The sequence below is a fragment of the Ptychodera flava genome, chromosome 10 (assembly GCF_041260155.1).
Source record: "Ptychodera flava strain L36383 chromosome 10, AS_Pfla_20210202, whole genome shotgun sequence".
Lineage (NCBI taxonomy): Eukaryota > Metazoa > Hemichordata > Enteropneusta > Ptychoderidae > Ptychodera > Ptychodera flava.
Window position 1 is genome coordinate 17923728 of NC_091937.1, and position 17020 is coordinate 17940747.

General features: G+C 37.1%; 2 protein-coding genes across 5 annotated transcripts in view; both read right to left on the reverse strand.

The window, feature by feature from the left end:
• Positions 1 to 17020, reverse strand: part of LOC139142158 (biotin--protein ligase-like) — a 635662-nt gene that overhangs the window by 241973 nt on the left and 376669 nt on the right. The window lies entirely within an intron of this gene.
• LOC139142147 (cystatin-A-like) lies at positions 50 to 15799 on the reverse strand. Of its 4 annotated transcripts, XM_070711994.1 has the most exons (6): positions 15633 to 15799; positions 12264 to 12310; positions 9213 to 9281; positions 2769 to 2813; positions 2277 to 2378; positions 50 to 1008 (listed from the first exon to the last, which is right to left on the reverse strand). In XM_070711994.1, the coding sequence occupies exons 3-6, from the start codon at positions 9279 to 9281 to the stop codon at positions 880 to 882; spliced, it is 345 nt and encodes a 114-aa protein (XP_070568095.1). In that variant the 5' UTR covers positions 12264 to 12310; positions 15633 to 15799; the 3' UTR covers positions 50 to 879. The 4 variants fall into 4 exon arrangements, 3 of the variants coding, with proteins under 3 accessions (XP_070568095.1, XP_070568094.1, XP_070568093.1); XM_070711993.1 differs by lacking the exons at positions 12264 to 12310; positions 15633 to 15799 and adding an exon at positions 9415 to 9540; XR_011554306.1 differs by lacking the exons at positions 50 to 1008; positions 2277 to 2378; positions 2769 to 2813 and adding exons at positions 7366 to 8474; positions 8698 to 8799 and having other exon boundaries at positions 9159 to 9281; positions 15633 to 15749.

The following is a 17020-nucleotide window of genomic DNA, read 5'->3' on the forward strand; positions in this document are numbered from 1 at the left end:
TAGTAAGAAAAAGAAATATGGTATACAACAAGGTTCTTGGAATAATTGAAACAACAGAAAGAAAAACAAGTAATAAGACCGAAAGGAATGAGAGATATGAAATAATATACACCTCAAAGTTACTTCAAGAGACAAGTGTAGGTAAGTGCATCTGATGGATAATGAATAATTCTGTTTCAAACTTTTTTAATGGAAAATGGAAGATAGAAAAGGATTGACTGCAGTTGAAGACATGAATAAATATGGCTGGTCCTTTACTATTATTACATTATTGTATTTGTTCTGATGAAAAGTCTTATACATACTTTGAACAAATGCTCATTGCAAAGAAACCTCATTTCAGTTGACGTCAACCCCTTCCCCCAAATTGAACAATTTTTAAGCGCGAAAATGCAACTACAAATTGTGATTTTAACTTCTTCCAAGCACTATATATTGTGTTTATAAGCTGATGGAAGTTATAACTGCAGTCAGATCTTGAACAACGAACACTTCAGAACAAAATCTGGACAGTGATTGAGAATCATATGCAAATGGTTACCATGGCGTAACTATGGCATACTACTGGTGTGACTTTGCGTATACAATGATTGAAATAAATCTGAACGCTTTCGCTGTAAAGGCATTGAGTTTAATTGTCATGTTCATGCTTTCAGTATCCATGATCCCTAACTCAGACTTGGTACATAGAAAATTTCAAAAGCAATTTTAATATTATATTTTTATAACATTTGGCAACACAGCTGAAATGAGGCTGTAGCATTATCATACAAAATGTCTGATGCTAATGCAGTGGAAACTGATTTCGTCAAAGATACATTTTATTGTCCTGTGTCATGAATGTTAACCTCTTGTTGAGAAGCTTGGCAGCTGCTTTGCTTAGGAATAAATCAAATCATCATCTTCCTTTTTACCCTCTTGTACTGTAGTCAGAGTGACCATTGAACCAGCCATCTCAAATCCTTTGTGAAATCTGACGTGAATGTATTTGTCATTTCCAATGTAACCCTGATAAAAATGAAATTTGTTTCGATTGTGATCATCATACAAATAATCTCCAGTCACACACATATGCACATTGACATACTGAGGTAAAGAGTGCAGAAGGACACTCATGGTGACAAAGCAAATTTGATGCAGAGAACATCGAATACCTGGTCAACATGAATGTGCTGGTACCAAAAGAGGAATAAAAGCGATTCTTTCCTGCCCTTTTAAGCCACCGATTTATGGTACCTTCTTTGAGAGAAATCTGAGATGAGGGTTCTTATTGATGTCGTATGGCGTGTGCTTCGATAGTATGTGTAAAGGTATTTGAAAGAATCTTTGGTTTTGTATGCTATTATTTACAAAGGTTAGGAACTAAATTGTCTGATTGTGTACATCCTACATGGCATCCAGTTCTTGCAGTACATGTACTACCTAACATATCTATGGAAAGTGCAATTAATATTAAAGTATGCACTTACAATTGATATGATTCATTATCATTGATGAATATTCATGTATCGCACAACATGATTATGATCTGTAGACAAAATAGTCGTGACTCAAAACTTCCAAAGACCTGATCCGGAGGTCTAAAAGCTAACGATTTAGTATAAGAATGTTGGGTAAAAAAGTTCATTCACTGCTTGAAGTGTCGCATAACTGTATTTATTTTGCAAAACGTATTCATGGTTTGATTTGGTATACTAATTCAATGGAAATGACTCGTTATCAATAATTAATATTTATATCACACACACACACACACACACACACACACACACACACACACACACACACACAAACAAACACATTGTGCAAAGAAGACAAAATAGCCTTAAACCAGAGGCCTGACCTTGTCGTATGACTTTGGTATGCAAATTCAAATGGAATGACCCATTGTCATTGATGAATATTCATATCACACACATTGTGCCGTTCAGACAAAATATATCATAGGCACTGTGCCAGAGGCCTGACCCCAGGGCCTGACCTTTAGGTAAGACTACAAACAATGGAGTTTGCATGCAACCAGACTGAAGTCAATATCGTAACAGCATGTTGTGATGGATTATAAACAAGCAGTACACTATTGTTGACCTTTTTTTGGAATGGTGATTCACTCATAATATAAATATATACTGTTTCAGACTGTTATTGTTTCCTGTCCTTCACCAGGCGACTTTGGTTCATGGAAAATGAAAACAATTATTGCTGTGCCCTTCTAATATAATCAATAGCAGTTATTCACTGAACCAAGCAGGATGAATGAAGTTGAATTTAGTAACCTTGACAAAATAGTCTACACCACTCACTACATGGGTTATATATAGTTTTGCCACATAGACATCAAACTCCGACCCAACACTCTCTTCAACTTCACTTTGGATCTGTAGGAGACGGTATAGTGACGGTAAAGTAAAGTCTCAAATGTTAGATGCAAGTAAATCTTCCGCATGATTTTTTTCTCAACCGTTTTGACACCTTAGATTATTTGTAACATCACAATGTCAGGTTCATACCTTCCATTAAGATTGGAAACACTGTAATTGCGCTAACTAGTGACTCAGAAAAACAAACTCGTTTGTATTGAATATTACAACAGGGGTAACAAATAATTGAAATATAAGACATCAAATCAAGGACCAGCTTTATGAATAACTCTTTGATAATACCATATTTCATTGTATATAAAAATTAAACCGGATTTGCCGAAGCGGTTGCACTTTGCATTAAATGCCATTGTACAGAGAACGCGAGAGATACATTTGATAACTTACTCCATTCAGAAGTTCTTGTACTTCTTCTGTGGCCGGTTGAGGCATAGTGGACAGTATACCACTAGGATGGGAAGCTTCGGCAAAGATCAAAAGAACTATGAAGACGAGACGAGCCATCTGGTTTGGAATAAATCGAAATGTGTGAATTGATTTTTGTATAATGGCGCAAGACCACTAATTCATTTCCGGGTTCGTTACCCAAACGAAGATAGTTCGGAAGAAAATAGTGCAGACATTGAAGTTTAGATACCTGCATGGATGCTTGTTTAGTTTGAACTGTAATATCAAGTATTTTTGTAAAGATATTTTTCTGCCTGAATCAGAATGCAGACTGTTGTTAATAATGGCTGAAGAATTGGGTGGTAAAATGAAGAGTTCTAAGGCCCATAGAAATCATAACAATAAGCCTGAATTTTGTCAAAAACACCACTAATGGGGGCTATTTTCCTCGTTATCTCAAAATTTCTGTGGACTTACCCACACGAAAAATTCACCAGTAGTCAAGCTGACATTGACCTAACACCTGTTGAGATGATTCGTGCCGCTGAATTTTTTAAAATGGGAAAATTGAGCTCAACGCTACTGTGGTGGCCTATGGGAAATTAATTAGACCGTGGTCTTGTGCCATAATTGTCAGATTGGCGATTACCGCTGCTTGTCACCCGGTAGTTCGCAGTGAAAAACTTCATTGAAGTTACTTTCAGCATAAAGTTCTATAGTTCCGATTGAAGTAGGATTCCGTTATCCTAAAGACTGATTTATATATAGATACGACGAAAAACAATATTGTCGTTTTCCTTCTAAAAGAGATTACCGGGTATATGGCATTAAAGCAATAAAAGTAACATGAAATTAACTTTTGCAGTCTAGAGTCTGCAAATTTGTTTCTAACACTGTGATTTAATGTATATACAAGGTAAATAGAAGACAGGTTCTCTCATTTATTGTCATAAAATACAAAGAATATGTGAGAACGTAAGTGACGACATCACTATGTTTCGACATCCCTTAGCTCCGACACAGTACGTGTAAAAGATATTTACTTGTGTAATATCCTATCGGAAAGTCCATGTTTAGTGGGAGGGTGTACTTTTCTACCCAATTTAAGTATTTTCGGTATTTTTTAAAGGATAAATCTACAGAAAAATATTCAATTAGAGCCGTCTTTTCAAAATAGCGGCCAAAGCATAGTGTTCAGGTGACTTAAAGTGGCACTCCCACTTGGTAACATTTTTAAAACACATTTTTTTAATGCCAACGGGCGATATTTGATGTGGTGACTGCGCGCGGATTGCGAGATATCGATAAAAACATGTCATGAAAAAAGTTAAAGTTTGAATTCCGATGGCCACCTAAATTCAGTTTCCGAACATCGAATGTTCGGCACTGGGGCCGTTGTCAACTATAAGCTAGGGAGTATGAGCCTAGGCTGACGCGTTGGTGATCGGTCATGCCCCGTGGGAGAAAGCCGAGTCCTACTGACTTGGCGAAAAAAAACGGAAAAGAAAGTTTGCTGATTTCACCAGAATTCGCATAGTTGACCAGTATAGCCGCTGGGAAAACTATCGGGAGCGCCTCGGCATTCTCTCCCATAGAGATTTTGCAAAGCAGTTATTGGACAGGTGAGTTCTGTGTACCTTCCGAATCACGGCGTATGAGTTGAATACGACCGCCATTTTTGTGGGTTTTTTTAACAGCTCAGATTCTGACCATTATTTTTATCACATTTTTGTCAACATTCATATTTTTCATGGATTGACCGTATTTGTGGTACCCGACTTGGCCCAGGACCAAGAACTGAATTCAAGTTATGCAAATGTACATCTTTCCCTGTGTGTTGAGAAACTGTGATTCGACCGACCGTGTAGTTTGAATATCTCCGCCGATACATTTGCACGGTTTCCCGTAAAACTTATATTTGGCATATAATTCATCGTTTCAGGCCATTTGTATGTTAAAAATTTTACATTTTCACTGATATTGATTCATGTATATAGCCATCCCAAGAGCGGGGATGCAGAACAAGTGACTGCGACGCAGCGTATTCGCTACTCAGGGGCCCGGGATGGGAATTTCAATGGGTGGATTCTAGTGACAGGCCGTGCTTGTATTTCTCAAAGGTGCAGTTGAAATTTCAAAAATCCCTTTGACTTTTTGGTGTAACTGTGAGTATCGTCTGAATTCCATTGGTGGTATTTAGTACCGATTATTCACGCGTGACTGTTTTGCTGGGAGAACTCCTCCAATGCAAAGGGAGAAGGGCCTCTGTGTTCCAAATGCATCACTTTCATCTGTTTCGAGTGCAGTCGATTTACTTCGATCGTGGCGACGAAAATGAAGTTGCGGATGTGGATGGTGTATCTACCATGTCTTTTAAAAGCAATGACGAGTAAATGTAAATTCGCACTTTCCAGTCTCACTCTTCACTACATATTTCAAGTTCAAGCAGTTGTATGCAACTGAGTGTTACTGTAGCTTCAGGTTATGTTTTAGCTGCTGGTGTTGTACTTTTCAATATGATGTATTATTTAATTCATATCACTGTGTCCTCATGTATTTGAGGTGAAGATTCAAAATATAAGATAAAAAATGTTGTATTTGTAGAAAGGGACAGTTGTCCGCTAAAAATACATAAACATTTGACACATATTGATTGTTGTGTGATAGTTATTGGGGTGTTGTTATTTATTTTGTTCTCTCTACCAGTACTGTATGTGCAAGTCAGATAAATCGTAGCTCTGAGCATTTGACATTTTCAAACCTATTGAAAAGACGATGAGCTGCACCTTACACATACATTCGGACACAATGGACCGTAAAATAATTTGCAATCCTAGCTGCCGTATTGCATGAGTTTGTCTGATTTTGTGCAGGGTGTTGTGGAGGTAACGCACTCCTCCAAGACTTCCCCAATATCTAACGTAACGTAACTCAACTTTCGTTGACGCCGTCAAGGGTGACGTTGACTATTTAAACACCACAGGTTAATTGTAAGTTTTTTGGATATATCATTGACGAAAACAAGATATCTTTGGATATGTGAAGTAGTATGAAGAGGTTTTCGATTATAAATAAAAATAAATGTATCATGGAAATTATAGTTCACATGATCCTTCAAGATTTTAAATAGATATTATGATTGGATTCTATTTTAAATCAATATCATGTCGCGCAAATGTAAGTAGTACGAGAAAGATTTTTAAAATGCTTAAACTATGCTAAGTTTATCAAAAAATATTCGAAACTTAAGGATTTTGTACACGAAATACCCCTCCATTTTACCGACCATGTCATGTATTGACGGTTTTTTCAATACATCTGTTTGAACGTGTTTTTTGCAATATCACAACAGAAAAACAATACTTATCAAATAAGCTTACAAGTTTCCATACCTGTCTTGATTTTTTTCAACGTGTTGTTTAAATTTCCATTAAAATGAAATGAAATAAAATACAACCGGATCAAGTTTAGGACCCACATTTTAGTAATTGCCGCGTAAACCGTGCATAATTTGATGAGCGAGAGTGCCAGCAACTGTATCTTCGACGAACACTCTGATATGGCAATGCGCGTGGAGTTCAGCATAGATCTAAGCGTTCCCACTAAATGTGACTTCATGTTAACTGTGGTTACAGTGCCATTGTTGAAGACTGAAGAGTGAGAGCTTGATAGAAGTTTAGATGTTATGTTTTTCATAGAAACTGCAATTATAGTGCAAAAATCTTTAAATGGCGTGTGTTTAGAGAGAATGTATCTGAACAATTAATGAAGACGAAGGAGAAGAAGCATTCTATTTTGTAGGTAGGAAAATCTTACTAACCTCTGTTTTTAGTTCTAATCCATGATTTCATGCCTGTTTGGAAATTCAACTCAAAGATGGACGAGGTAAAATTAGTTTGTACATAAAAGTCATGTTAAGTTCATTGATGCTCTGTAAATGCATTTGGTCACTGTGCACTATCATGGACAGTTGACACTGTGCATATATTATCATGTGCATATGCACTAACAAACCACTGTCTCCTCTCAAGTTATCTTGGCTTGAAGCTTCTTATTGTACATATGCCGTAACTGAAAATGTAGTCGCCTTGTTTGTCAACAAAATTATCCAGATCTCCCACAGCGACGATCATATTTTCCTCAAACAGATCTCATGTGTAATAGCTGTTTGGCATCACCCAAGACTTGCATTGTCACAAAGTTGCTACTTTTGCTATCTCATAATTAGACAATTTTCTTATATAATTCTAATCACTGCAGATTTCATGGACACAAAGCTGCAAAATATCTGATCAAAGAGGTGTTTGTGTGTTTGATGAAACAGATGGCGCAAATTACGATGGTGTCGTTAAACCCCCCCAGACCAGGAGAATAGTTGAGGACATCTGTCACTGAAGGTGAATTTCGAGATATCATATTGTTGCATATATCCAAAGCCAATGTAAATACGCGCACAACGTTCACATTATTAGCAACAAGATTATCTCTGAAGTTTGAAGAAAGACAGCATGCTAAAACTTATCAGCATATCTTTCAAACTATCAGCTCCCATTTTAAAGAGGTACCAAAAGAATGACAATAAACACATAAGTTGGTATTAGTTTCATTGAGTTGTGTATATTTTTATTTAGTACTAAAAAGAAATATGGCACACAGCAAGGTTCTTGAAACAACAGAAAGAAACACAAGTGATCAATCCGAAAGGAATGAGAGATATGAAATAATATACACCTCAAAGTTACTTCAAGAGACAAGAGAAGGTAAGTGCATCTGATGGATAATAAAACTCGGAAATAATTCTGTTTTAAACTTTTTTCATGGAAGATAGATAAGGATGGACTGCAGTTGAAGACATGACTAAATATGGATGGTGCTTTGCTATTATTAACAAGTGATTGACTTATTGCTTTTCAATGAAAAAGTTACACGAAAAAAAATGTCTATGATAACTTGACATTATTGTATCTGTTCTGATGCAAGGTCTTAAGCATACTTTGAACAAATGATCATTGCAAAGAAAACTCGACGTCAACCCTTTCCATAACAAAGAAAATTTGTAAGTGCGAAAATGCCACTACGAATTTTGATTTTTACTTCCTCAAAACACTACATATTGTGCTTCTAAGCTGCTGGAGGTTATAACTGCAGTTAGATCTTGAACAAAGAACACTTCAAAACAAAATATTAATAGTGATTGAGAATCAAGCATATGCAAATAGTTCCCGTGGTGTAACCATGGCATATTACTGGTGTGACTTTCCGCTTACAATGATTGAAATAAATCTGAACGCTTTCACTGTAAAGGCATTGAGTTTCATTGTCATGTTCATGCTTTCAGTATCCATGATCCCTAACTCAGACTTTGGTACATGGAAAATTTCAAAAGCAATTGAAATATTATATTTTTATAACATTGGGCAACACAGCTGAAATGAAGCTGTAGCATTATCATACAGAATGTCTGATGCTAATGAAGTAGAAACTATTTTTTGTCAAAGATACATAGATTTCATAAAGGTTTCTTGTGCTGTGTTATGAAAGTTAACATCTTGTTGAAAAACTTGCCAGCTGCTTTGCTTAAAAATAAATCAATTCATCGTCTTTCCTTTTGTTGTCCTGTACTGCGATCAGGGTTACCATTGAATCAGTCATTTGAAATCCTTTGTGAAATTTGACGTGAATGTATTCGTCATTTCCAATGTAAACCTGATAGAAATGACATTGTTTAGATTGTGATCATCATACAAATAATCTCCAGTCACACACAGACACACACATATGCACATACTGAGGTAAAGAGTGCAGAAGGACACTCATGGTGAAAAAGCAAATTTGATGCAGAGAACATCGTATACCTGGTCAACATAAATGTAATCAATAGTGGTTGTTTACTAAAAAAAGCAGGATGAATGAAGTTGAATTTAGTTACCTTGACAAAATAGTTTATGCGATTCACTACCTGGGTTATATATAGTTTTGCCACATAGACATCAAACTCCAACCCAACACTTTCTTCAACTTCACTTTGGATCTGAAGGAGACGGTATAGTGACGGTAAAGAAAAGTCTCAAATGTTAGATGCAAGCAAATCTTCCGCGTGATGTTTTTCTCAACCAGTATGACACCTTAGATGGTTAGTATCATCACAATGTGCAGAGGCTGATGCCGCCATTAAGATTGGAAACACTGTTATTGCGCTTTCTATTGACTCAGAAAAACAAACTAGAATTGAAATATGACACATCAAATCAAGTACTAGCTTTCTGAATAACTCTTAGTTAATACCACATTTCATTGTAAATAACAATTGCAGTAGATTTGCCAAAGCGGTCGCACCTTGCATTAGATACCATTGTACAGAGAACGTGAGATATACATTTGATAACTTACTTTATTCAGAAGTTCTTGTACTTCTTCTGTGGCCGGTTGAGACATAGACTCTAGAGACTGTAGAGAAACAGGCTGGAAAGCTTCGGCAAAGATTAAAAGGACTATGAAGACGAGACGAGCCATCTGGTTTGGAATAAATCGAAATGTGTGAATTGATTTTTGTATAATGGCACAAGACCACTAATTCATTTCCGGGTTCGTTACCCAAACGAAGATAGTTCGGAAGAAAATAGTGCAGACATTGAAGTTTAGATACCTGCATGGATGCTTGTTTAGTTTGAACTGTAATATCAAGTATTTTTGTAAAGATATTTTTCTGCCTGAATCAGAATGCAGACTGTTGTTAATAATGGCTGAAGTGTTGGGTGGTAATATATGAGGAGTTCTAAGGCCCATAGAAATCACAACAGTAAGCCTGAATTTTGTCAAAAACACCACTGGGGGCGCTGTTTTAAAAATTTCCTCGCTGTCTCAAAATTTCCGTAGACTTGCCTACAGTAAAATTTCATCAGTGGTCAAGCTGACGTTGACCTAACGCCTATTAAGAGGATTCGTGACGCTCAATGTTTTAAAATAGGAAATTAATTAGTGGTCTTGTGCCATAATTGTCAGATGGATGATTACCGCTACTCGACACCCGGTATTTCGCAGTTAGAAACCAACTTACTTTCAGCATAAAGTTCTATAGTTCCGATTGAAGTAGGATTCCTTCATCCTAAAAATTGATCTTTTCCCGATACGATAAAAAAGCGTTGTCTTCCTTCTAAAAGGGGTTATATTGCATTAATAAACAATAAAAGTAACATGAAATTAACTTTTGCAGTCCAGAGTCTGCAAATTTGTTTCTACCTCAGTGATTTAATGTATATACGAGGTAAATAGAGGACAGCTTCTCTCATATATTGTCATAAAATAAAAGAATATGCGAGCACATAGAGAACGTAAGTGACGACATCACTATGTCTCGACATCCCTTAGCTCCGACACAGTATGTGTAAAAGATATTTACTTGTGTAATATCCTATCGGAAAGTCCATGTTTAGTGGGAGGGTGTACATTTCTACCCAATTTAAGTATTTTCGGTATTATTTAAAGGATAAATCTACAGAAAAATACTCAATTAGAGCCGTCTTTTGAAATAGTGGCCAAAGCATAGTGTTCAGGTCACTGAAGGTTTTCCAAGACAAGAAATTGACCTTTTTAAGCTAACAATTCTCTGGTGGTTAATAAACTCAGAACCTCCGTAAATTGTACATTTTCTGTAAACCTAGATATAGGAAACATTTCGGTAACAACAGTGTCACCATTGTTAACATAACTATCTCATGACAGGTAATTTGCATAACCTTTTCAAAAACCGTTTTGTTTCAATTCTTTGAGATATAAGACTGAAATGTGTGTGAGTGCAAGCTGTCCTAAGGATCTTTCATACTGTTCTCAGAATTTTTTTTAACGTTCTAAAACAATTTTTATTCCAGAAAACTTCTAAAGCGGTGAATTTAGTCCTAGTCGAATTCTTTACAATTGTGCTCCAATAAACACTAAAGCAAGATGTAACAAATCTTAGACACATTTAGAAAGAACGTTGTGACGACTTGCATTCCAGAAAGTTTGAGTCAGATATTTTGAAGAATTGAGGCAAAAGATAGGGAAATCGATTTTTGAATGGTTATGCAAATTACCTGTCACGTGATAGTTATATAAAGAACGGTGACACTGTTGTCACCAAAATATTCTCCTATATCTAGTATTTCAGAAATTTACGATTTATGGAGGCTCCGAGTTTAGTAACCCCCAGAGAATTGTTAGATTTAAAGGTCAATTTCTTGAACAACAAATCTTAGACACATTTAGAAAGAACGTTGTGACGACTTGCATTCCAGAAAGTTTGAGTCAGATATTTTGAAGAATTGAGGCAAAAGATAGGGAAATCGATTTTTGAATGGTTATGCAAATTACCTGTCACGTGATAGTTATATAAAGAACGGTGACACTGTTGTCACCAAAATATTCTCCTATATCTAGTATTTCAGAAATTTACGATTTATGGAGGCTCCGAGTTTAGTAACCCCCAGAGAATTGTTAGATTTAAAGGTCAATTTCTTGTCTTGGAACCTTAAGTGGCGCTGCATCCAACACTGTGTATTTTGCTCAAAAGTCACTTGTTTTCAAATATTCATTCAATTTTAACTAATATGTTAACCGAAGACTAAAATATTGGTTGGGTTCACCTCTTACCTTGTCAAGCAGTCGTAAGTTGCGTGATACGTAAGTATTAATTTATTTAAATGTATTCAAATTACCCGACTTCCTGCCTTCATTTTCCTAACAATTTCAAAATTTTCGAAGAATTTTACTCCACTCACGCTTGGTCAAATTTTCTGAAATTTTCACATTATATGTTTTCTGTAAAATGCTATATAACAAACGACTATTTTGTTTGGCAATAAAGTTCTTCATTTTGAATCAGAGGTATTTTTATTTTTGCTAATCATGATTTTAATCACTTTTTTGGAGTGTCAGTCTTTCAACCCTTGCATTTAGAATGAGGATCGATAAGGCAAAATAAAATAATTGCTTTTTTCTACATATTCTCTTCTTTCAAGTGAAATACTGCATTTCAGAAAATAGTGTCAAGTTTTTGACTTTTACATTAATTTTTAACAGTAGTACCAAAATTGAGGTTTTTACCCCAAATATACAGCCACTTCATCCTTTGAGTAAACTACTACCACCGTATTTAAGTTTAGAGTCTCTGTGTTTTGAAAATATATAGTATGAGGGGGTTTCCTTGTCATCTTTGATGAGAAATATTGCTGTGAAAAAAATGTTTTGGCAACACGCAGTGATTTGGAACAAGGCTTTTGCTGAAGAAAACATCGAGCCTTAGAAATATAAACCATTTATCCATGTGAAAAATATCATGCAGAAACGACATATTACATCCAAAAGAGGTAATTTTTTTCAAGATGTAGACAGGGCGGAAGTTGTTACCGATTCTTGACAGACAATGTGCGTCCACTGCACCCGATCGAGCCCTTTGTAAAACTGAAATGCAGAATTGGCTGAAATTGATTCCTTAAATTACTGATCATCAGAACTTACTTTTATTTTTGGCACACTTCTATACACCCGTTTCTCGTGACTGGTTTCTGCAAATGTAGAAATTTAACAAGTAGGAACAATACAATATTTGACAATCTATTTATAATGGCAGGGTTTAATTTGCACAATTGTCAACTATAAGCAGGCAGGGAATATTAATTCATGTGATAATATTTTAATCTAAAACTTGCAAAATGATAGTAAAATATTCGTTCATTTCCAAGAATTTTTCGTGATAATAGATGCATCTTTGAAGGTGAGTTAAAGGTGATATTGAATATATGCCTAATGTATCGCGAAAACAATGAGTGTTTCAAGTCTTCACATACTTCCCGACATTTTACATTCAAAAATACTCTTTACACTGTAAATAGGGCTTGGCAATCGAAAAACTAGTTCCTGCATGCAGAAGCTTTCCATAGATGTTTCAGAAAATATGGGTGTCACAACATAGGGGTGCCATCAAGACATGCGGTACATACGCAGTTGAGTCGTGTGTAATGTCACTCCAGAGTTTGTGTCCTTTTTTGGCCAGACGTACCTTGATAGTCTGAGTTACTGTAATAAGTGAAATGTTTAACCCCTTGCAAATCTCATGGCGTTTTGCTTTTGCGGATTACTAGCATTATTTTCGGATAGTCAGTGAAAAAAGAACATTAAAATGCTTTCCAGCGATAAGACAGAATGGGATGTTTTGATTCATGAGAGCTATTGAAACTAGTTGGATCTCCATGTCCCGACTTTGTAATGATTTGTTGCGTATCAAGGGACGTAATAATATATGTTACTTGCGGAGGCAATGAAAGGCTTTAGAGAAAATCGTGATTTTATGTCGTGATGTAATCGACACCTCGCTGTTTGTGTATAACCCGTAAGCTTATGTCATGATAACTATTGTGTGTTGGTGAGTTCGTGTACCGTTTTATCGGCGGATACAAGTAAGATGTGTGATTTTGTTGTTGTAAATATGTATTTAATCCAGAGTGGGTGTAGTCTTGCATTCTGGTATGAAATTTCTGGCGGAATTTTCATTCAGTCCTGCAGAAAAATATGTCAACAAATGAATGGGAGAGAGAGCAAGTGTATGAATCGGAAGCGCAAGATAGGGAATGAGTGACGCGAGTTTAATTTCAGAGTGCTGAAATGCCTCTATTTCATATGATATCAATTAATACTAATGAACAGTATTTAGAACCGCTCTTCTTTGCCACGAAACAGCTGTGTTTAGGCACAGACAAATAGAAGAAACAGACTAGCAACGCGGCATGGCTTTTGTTCCATGATCGTCTCGGTAGACGATGGCCTTTTCATATTAAAATGAGCTTCATAGGTGTTGGATTTTTTTTGAAACCTTTGTTCGTGGTTGATAATTGCACGAGATTATGCAAAAAATACGACGAGATGGCATCGTGCTGCCAGTCGCGTAGCAACCATATTTACTTAGTGAGCTCTGAGGGCAGAAACACTGCTTCAGGCCAATCAAAACATAACACGCCCGCAGTTTCATAAACACGTCCTTCAATGACCAACTTTTGATAGACGATATGATTGACCGTAAACCATTGAGTAAAACCAGACAGTACTGATAGAAGATTTTCAAATTTGGTTGAAACACACTCATTATATATTCATAAAAATGTGAGAGGAATTTTTAAAATGGTAAAACTCACTTTCCCGAAGCTCAAAACTTTCCCGTTTTCGCCAGCACGCCGATTCCGCTCAGCACCACACGACAACAACAACACAAACTTTGCCGAACATACTTTCGCTTAAAAATTGGCGAAAATCCGGAAACTACCGAAGGGTGCATGGTCGGCACTCTTCGGAAAAGCGAGGCGAGAGCTACCTGAGGCGAGGCGAACATGGATGACTTACGTAAGCGCTTCACGCCTTGAACAATACCCGTTGCCAGTCTGCTTCTATTTGTCTGTGGTTTAAGCCGCACTTTTCAATCCCAGGTTCTCGCATTAGTTGAGCTCTCCTCCCAGTCAAACACCTGGCCAGTACGGTGTTTGATTTCTATAACATTAATTACACAAACTGATCTCAACCTTTTGTCACCTTTTGCTAATCCTGCAAACAGGGTTTATACAAGCGTTTGATTGACGGTCAGTTCAAATCGCCAACAGTCATTGATTCCCTACCAACAACGCTCGAATTTCCTAAAAATTGTCTTCCAGTCGCGTTAGACTTTGAATATAACCACAGAGTTCGATCGGCAGCAACTTCGCGCTGACCGCTGGGCAGTCTGTTTGCGTTTTTTGCGGCCGGGGAAAACTAAAATGTGGCATTTTCTGGAGCGTGTGCCCGCGTGTTGCATGTTTGGTGTCCATTTACACAGTGAACGCCGCCATAGCTTCGCTTCCTTTTAAAGGGAGGCTCCGCCTTTAAGGACACACTGAATTTAGGGTCTCAGGACTCGAAATTAGCTGTAGCCCCGCGTCCACAGACTACCAACTTTTCCCTAGGGCTACCAAAATCCATGAAATGCTGGCCCGCACGGACTACCAACGCCTGGGACATGAAATTCAGTCGTCAGAACTAGAACTTGGCATGCGATGTCCGTCACTTCGGGATAGGCTTAATGCAGTCAAACCCAACTGGTGAGTTGGACACAGAAAGGGCAGACTATGACTTTGTTATTCAAATCGCAAAGAAGACAGTACTGTGCAGTGGAATTTTGCAACAAAGTGTCGATGTGTGAACTGATGAACTTTGTTGACAGGCACAGGAAATGATGGCCAATGAAAATGCATTTTCACTAGTTAGATCATAATATATCAATCACAGTTCAGAGCTTCCGCTAGCATTTTCAAACCTGTGTAAGGCTGTACGGAATTTTTTTTTTCATTTGCGTAAAATGTATCAAAAAACGACGACAACTACATACCTATAAATTAGCTATAAATTCTCTGACGACGGTATTTATTAAGCTACAAATTGCACAGGCTATCAGCTATTGTCACTGAGCTACCAACTTCAGGAAATGGTAGCCCAAGTGGTCTAACAGGGAAAAATTTTAATTTCGAGCCCTGGGTCTGCAGGCATGTTTACGAGATTGTGCAACTGTTAACCTGTAAGAGCGTAGACCGCAAAGACGTCATTTTTCTGCCATTAGTATGTAAAATTAGGAATTGTCCGCATTTTCCGCTAGAACGATGAAGAAAAAGCTGCTAGTCGTGAATACTGAGGGTTACATTAATTCATAATCCGGACTAAAAGCTGCAACAACAGCCACGCATGCAACAAAAAAATTTGTCTGAATTTGTCCAATATCGCGAGCGTGCAGCTATTTAGTAACAAAGCTGAAATCGCGATCAGCGCTATTGGATTAGTTTATCACCCGTTAAGCAAAGGCAACGTAATTACCAGAGCACTTCGTTCAAAGGAAATGCCGCAGCTTTGCATCCTGTACTGTCTAAAGTTGAGGAAACTCCATTCCACGTACCATCGCCATTGTTTGCTGTCTGAACTGTGTTCCTTCGGGACAACTAAAGAAGATACAGAACCAATTGACTCAAAACATCAACAGTCCAAGGAATGATGTGGGACGTTGTTCCATATGGTCCAAAATCCTAGCAAGTTTAGTGACCTGCCATGACCTGTACAATTCGTCACATGATTTACCACCATTGTCATCGTGATGTATCGGAAATGGCTGCTTCTAGGGGGGATGGGTGCAAGTTTCCTTGAATAGCAATGATTGTCTACATGTACTTTGATTACATTGTCATCGATTCGTACGTAGACATAATTGAATGCAATATTTGCATCACCTGAGTTCGAGAAACGGCGATTCTGATAAACATTAAATGTGGCAGCTGTGTTGACGTGATACATATAGACGTTTGATTGTAGACAAGAAAGTTGCACAGGCGCAGTTCTGACCACTCCCTACCTTTCAACCCAATGGAAATGTAAAATAATTTTGTATTCTTTTCGCAAATGTGATGAAGATATTTGCTTGTGTTCTAACGAAATTTAGAGAACAAAAATATCTCAATTACGTGCAACCTGGCTCATGACTTAATGTCGTGTTGGATGCAATGTCAGGAGCTATGTTCAATCGTTGGTCTTAGCGTTTGACATTTTCAAACCTGGCCTTTAGAAAGACATATTTAAAATGAGCTGCACGTTACAGATGTGGACACAATGGACCTCAAAATAATTTGCAATAAATACCCTAACTGCTGTGTCGTAACCCATTAGTTTCCCTGATTTGCGCACGGTGTTATGGAGGTAACGCACTCCTCCAAGGCTTCATCAGTATCTAACATAAAGGTCAAGGCCTAATACACTCAACGGTCGTTGACTCCATATTGACAAATCATCAAGGGCGACATTGACAATTTAAAAGACCACAGGTTGATTATAACTTGTTTTAGCTGTATCACTGACGACAACAAGATATCTTTGAATATATGGAGTAATATGAGGGTAGTCTATTGGAGGTTATCGGAAGAGGTCAGTAATAAAAGTTTCATGGAAATTATAGTTCGCATGATCACGCAAAAGATTGCATGAATTCTGCACGAATTTTACAATCAATGGGGAGGGGGAGGGCATATTTTACGAAGGTTTGTATGGAGTTATGGCAAAAAGATAACAGAATTGACCAAAAAGTATATAAAATCGAATACGAACATGGCTTTATTCTGTCTGAACAGGTGATAAGAGCACTTTTGTTCACAAAAATAAATTTTCAAGTTGACCTAGAGAAATAAAAGTAATGCCATGTTCATAATATAACTTTAAAT